This window comes from Eutrigla gurnardus, assembly GCF_963514095.1.
Source record: "Eutrigla gurnardus genome assembly, chromosome: 2".
NCBI lineage: Eukaryota > Metazoa > Chordata > Actinopteri > Perciformes > Triglidae > Eutrigla > Eutrigla gurnardus.
In genome coordinates, this window is record NC_139916.1 from 24,606,976 (window position 1) to 24,612,589 (window position 5,614).

Consider the following 5,614-nt stretch of genomic DNA (forward strand, 5'->3'; position numbering starts at 1 on the left):
ATGTCAGGCGTACTCTAAAGTTTTGTGTGCAAGGGGTTTCCAAAAAATATTTGAGTAGAATGAGCGCATTGGGATTAAGTACAATAATTAAAATGTTAATGTTAATTTGACTTTAAAATTACAATATCTAATCGTTGTTTGTACATAAAATTATTATGTTATGACACGTAATTTTGTTTCTGTTTAATAAACATAAAAATAAACATTCAACAACCTGTTCATTTTATGTCAATATGACATAGATTTAAATGTTTATTGAACACAAATTATTATTTTGTGTGATCAAAAAAGTTGTGTTGAACTGACACGAATTTCCAGTCAGATAAGGGTCATCTGACACTTTTTTTTGTGTCTGGTGTACTCAAAACTTTCATGTTACTGTATTGCACTGACTTAAAATTATTTAGTGCAAGGGGTTTCCAATAAAATTTTAAGTTCAGTTAGCGGATTGGGGTTTACCGTGCGAGAAACTCGCTGCCAGCCTGCCCGGCTTTGTTCACAGGGAACAAGATCCACCTGCTAACGCCTCTGAAGCAGCTCATGAATGACACGTTATATCTTGTTTCTTTAATCTCTACAGGCTCTTTTTTTCAAGCTCAAGTTGCCAACATGCTGAAGAAAGACTTAAAGCTGTTTTATTATTTTGTTATGTCACAACCAATACACCATTGTGCAAAGTTGCTTCAAGCAACGATTAAGACCTTTTGGGGCTTAATTCTCTCCTGCATGTTATTTCCCGTCGGTATTCCTACATTAGTTAAGCTCCTAGTTAAGCTTTATTTATTTATGAAATCCCATTGAGATCAGCATTTCTTTTGTAAGAGAGATCTGAGAACAAATTAGCCTAAATGTACTCAAGATCACACACACACACACAGTAATTATCACATATGATTATATATTCTAGTAAAGCCTCTCAAAGGAATGGGTGCTGCTATGTTAAATATCTCTTAGATAGCGAGCCAAGGCTAATGTGCTGATGCCTTCTCTATGCCAGTGCATTACCACTGACTTTTTTGTAGAACTTAGTGTGTTAGCTATTATGGATTCTGATTTACATTTCGACAGTCACGTTAAATCAGTAACAAAATCAGCCTACTATCACCTAAAAAATGTAGCAAGACTTAGAGGGCTCATGTCATCTCAAGACTTAGAAAAACTTGTACATGCCTTTATTACTAGTAGGCTAGACTACTGTAATGGTTTCCTTGCAGGTCTTCCGAAAAAAACTGTCAGGCAGCTACAGCTTGTTCAGAATGCTGCTGCTAGAGTTCTTACAAAGACCAAAAAATGTGAGTACATTACAACAATTCTTAAATCCTTACATTGGCTCCCTGTATGTCAGAGGATTGATTTCAAAATCCTCCTGCTCACATATAAATCACTACATGGTCTAGGACCGAAGTATATCACTGATATGCTCCCACTACATAAGACTTCTAGACCACTAAGATCTTCTGAGACCAATCTGTTAGTGATTCCCAGAGTAAACAACAATCACGGGAGAGCATCATTTAGTCACTATGCAACAAATGGCTGGAATAAACTTCCTGAAGATGTAAGACTTGCCCCAACTCTGACCACTTTTAAAACTAGACTGAAAACGTTTATGTTCACCATAGCTTTCGGCAAAATCTTTTAATGTCTGCACTGTTTTTAATTATTGCAAATATGTTTTTATTCTCCTTTCTTTCTGTAATGCATTTTTAAATGTTTTATTATTTTCTTTTAATTCTTCAATTTATTTATTTTTCTTCTCACTTTGTTTTATGATGTGAAGCACTTTGAGTCTGCCTTGTGTATGAAATGTGCTATACAAATAAAGTTGCCTTGCCTGGCCTTGCCTTAGCTAATGAATGGAATGGCACTGTATTTTGTAGGGAAATCTCAGAAATTAGCATTGCACTTGTTCCATTGAAAAAAAAAATGTGTTTTACCCATTGGATTTAGGGTTATTGAAGAAAATAAACTCTCTGGCAGAAACCAGTTCATGATACGTACACATTTTGTTCAGCACAAATAAATGTGAAACGCCAACACAGGTTTAAATAGAGAGAAGCAAGTATGATCTGACAGTGATTCAGATTGCCACTCGTGTTTAAATGTCACAATAACTCCCAAAGGCTCTCAAAGAAAAACCTGATCTCCATTATCTCCACTTCTTTGTGGTAAAATGGAGATTCAATAACACAGTGATATGCCTATTCTCAGTAAGCTATGAAAACTGTGACTACAATATTCAATTAAATGAACAATGTCTTTCTCTGATCATTTTGTCATAAATGCAATTGATGATTTTTGGGTGATATACTGTCTGTTGTCCAACGTTAAAATCTGTCTTGTTCACTACAGGCCGTATGTCAATAAGTGAACCAAAAGTTTTGAAAGTATCGGTGTACAACTCCACATTTTTAAAATTTGGTGATTCACGCCACCACCAGAAAATATCTAAACACTATCGAGAAAGTTGCCTAACAGTAGCCCTCCCGAATATTACTAAATATAATGAACAGTTTGATGAAGTTAGTTTTGGAAACAAAGATGCTCTTTTACAATCAAATGCATGAATCCTAATGTAATGACCTGCCTTCTTTTATATATTCCTTGATGTAAGAACTCATTCCTGCATCTGTGGAAAAAGTAAGGTGGATTGTATTTTGATTTTTTTTTTTTTTTAATTCTGACCAATATTTTCACCATGAGGTTTGTAGGCGATCTGCTGTCGGACCACATCTAAATTTTGGGGATACATTTTCATGTCTATCTGATCTTATATAAAATTACTGTGTTTACAAACTGGGACCAATCCCAGTTTGTAAAAAAAAAAAAGTTGTTGAATGAATGTCCCCGAGTTCATTGGACCAACTTTACGTCCCTTGTGGTTGTTTGAATCATAGATTTGAGTGTTATAAAACTCAACTGATCAACGAATTTCATGAAAAACATCATAGATATATGAATCTTATGTTATAAACTGTCACTGTGTGCAAATTGGGACCAATCTGGTTTCATTTTTTTTTTAAAGTGAAATGAAAACATGAATCTGAGTCCATCTGACCCACTACATTTAGGTCCCTTTTATTTATTTGCACGCGTTCAAATCAATTAAACAAAGTCATCTGGCCCCAAATGACGCAGACTATTAACAGTGAATGGAAGCTTGGAGATTTGTCTAAACATAAAACATATGAATCTGATCTAATATGACGTTGTGTGTTTACAAACGGTTGTTAAAGTTGTTCAACCCTGCCCCTTAAAACAGGAGTCCGCGAGTCCACCTGACCCAGGTGGACCTGTCCGTGTCCCCTGTTATTGTTATTCATCATGAAAACAGGATCCAACTAGCTGTGTCCCTCCAGCGGAGCATCCCGCATGTTGTTCCACGCAGCAGAAGCTGTGAGTGAGTGACGGAGCAGAAGACCCGCCTCCATCCCCCAACATGCGACCAATGAGGCTGCGGAGCGGAGACGAGCCTTCAGCGGCAGCCTCTTATTTCTCACTACGGTCCTGCAGCGCACACTGCCAGTCATGTGACGCTCATATAGTAGAAGTCAGTGAGCGCTCGGGCCAGTCTGAACGCTGCCGCCGCCGCCACCGCTGCATGGCGAGTCTCAAGGGCAAAACCTGCTCTGGCATTAAACTGAATGCATCGGATACAAACATCACCGCGTTGGGATTTACGTTTGCGTTGGCTGAACAAGGTAAACCCGGAGGTTTGTTGGATCTGGCGGTGTGTTGGAGGGGCTGCAGGCTGCGTGTGTGTCCGCTCGGTGCCATATGCTGCAGCGCGCTGGACGAAAACATGTTTACGTTGAGAGCGGAGACGCGCGCCTACTCATGCGTTATGCACGGCGGGCACGCGAACACAGCGCGCGGTCCGATGTAGTGGGTCGTTATTATCACTACTATGACGCTTCGGTTTAACAGCAGAATGTAACCGGAATCACTTTGAATGAGTTTTTGGGTTTCCTGTTTGCAGCCGCGCGTGTGACGCGTTTCTTAAGTTTCTCCGGTCCATGCTGCAACATCTGATGGTGTCGAAGTTATACGTGCTTATACACATGTGACATTTTTTGAGCCAGGATTAAACATGCAAGGCCCTGCCTGTGTAGGAATGTATACGTAGAAATGTACTGATGCGCCCCGCAGGAGGCGACACTAACGCACGAGCCTGCGCTTCGTCATCACAAATCTAACGACTGACTATAAAACATTTTTTTTTAAGGATCCTGACTTCAGAGGCAGCGATGTGACTGATTTACTGCTCTGTAATTGTCCCGTAAACAAGCAGAGCAGGTGATTTACGCGCGTGGCTCCTGGCTGCCCCGTGCGGTGTTTCTGATAATAATGTTGACAGATTTTTTTTCTCTGGCCGGGTTTACTCTCGGTCACTCAGACCCACGCAGGGGCCCCTGGATAGGGAGGGCGGAGGAAGGGGGCAGAGAATGACCGACCTGCCTGCTCCAGGAAAATAACCTTGGCCTACTTGTGAAGTCTGTAATAGGTCATTATAAAAAAGTAATGTGGAAAATAATATACTATTATTGTTGTTCACCACGTGGGAATAAACAGTCGCTTACTAATACTAATAATTGGCCTAACATGCAAATATGACAAGGTTATTGAAAGACAACTCAGAGGAGATTCATAAAAAAGACTGCTGCAACAGTTGAAAAAAGATTTCTGTCATGTCATTTTTCACTGCCACTGCTGTTGTCACGTGGCTGCTCCTAAATCACAGTCAATAATCGACGGCTCAACTATCAATTTGCAAGTCTGAAATGCTCCTGCAGCGATTTAGAATGTGATGTCTCCCGCAGGCCGACAGATGGTTTAGAGGACACATTTTTAAAGGACACGCATATTATCACCTGATGTTCTCGCTTTTAGAGCCCTTTTGAATTTCAGCTGCACGTGCACCCGTGGGATGAGAAAGACTTCTCACTGTCTGTTTATTTCTATTTAGATACGCTGTATCCTGGCTGGAGACCTTGGATTGTAAACGTGTTCCAGCGACGCTGACTTTTTCCACCGCGAGAGAGAAACACCAGGTGTTTTACTATCTCGCCCGGGTGAGCGTGGCCTCGGTGACCTGGGTCTGTTTGGCCCAACTTTCCCAGCAGCACGAGGAATAATTATCTTGCAAATCACCCTAAACACAGACTCTGAGTCCAGAGACAGCCGTTTGGCACCATTCAGGGATGGGAGATAACTCCCCCGTTGGCGAGGGGACTTTTCTTCCTTACAGTGGCTCTCTGCAGGCCTACCGGCGGTCTGCCATGGTGATGGACCTGGGCTCCTACCAGGTGATGCCGTCCCCATTTTCGGAGGACGACCTAAGCGATTCGTCCAGCCCTCGCTCCTGTTCCAGCCCGGACTCCCAGGTGCTCAGCTCCAGCTACGACAGCAACTCTAGTGCCGAGAGCCAGGACAGCATCCTGGATCACCTGCTGTCCCAGGCCTCACTAGGAGGTGCCAACGTTGTGCTGGCAGAGTCTGTGGAACCGACACCCTTATCCACATTCTTCTGGGACTCAAGGAGAGATGAGCCCTCCAAACGGGAACCCGTGAAGGAGGAACATTTTGACTTCCTCACCTGGTCCAATGTGGAGGC

General features: G+C 41.8%; 1 protein-coding gene across 1 annotated transcript in view; it reads left to right on the top strand.

The window, feature by feature from the left end:
• The first annotated feature begins 3,517 nt into the window (after window positions 1-3,517).
• LOC311033251 (Krueppel-like factor 15) overlaps window positions 3,518-5,614 on the top strand; it is a 13,110-nt gene continuing 11,013 nt past the window's right edge. The window contains exons 1-2 of the mRNA XM_084040528.1: window positions 3,518-3,701; window positions 4,967-5,614. The exon at window positions 4,967-5,614 is cut by the window's right edge and continues 837 nt beyond it. Of these exons, the coding sequence (XP_083896654.1) occupies window positions 5,202-5,614 (413 nt within the window). The 5' untranslated portion in view covers window positions 3,518-3,701; window positions 4,967-5,201. The remainder of the gene's footprint in view (window positions 3,702-4,966) is intronic.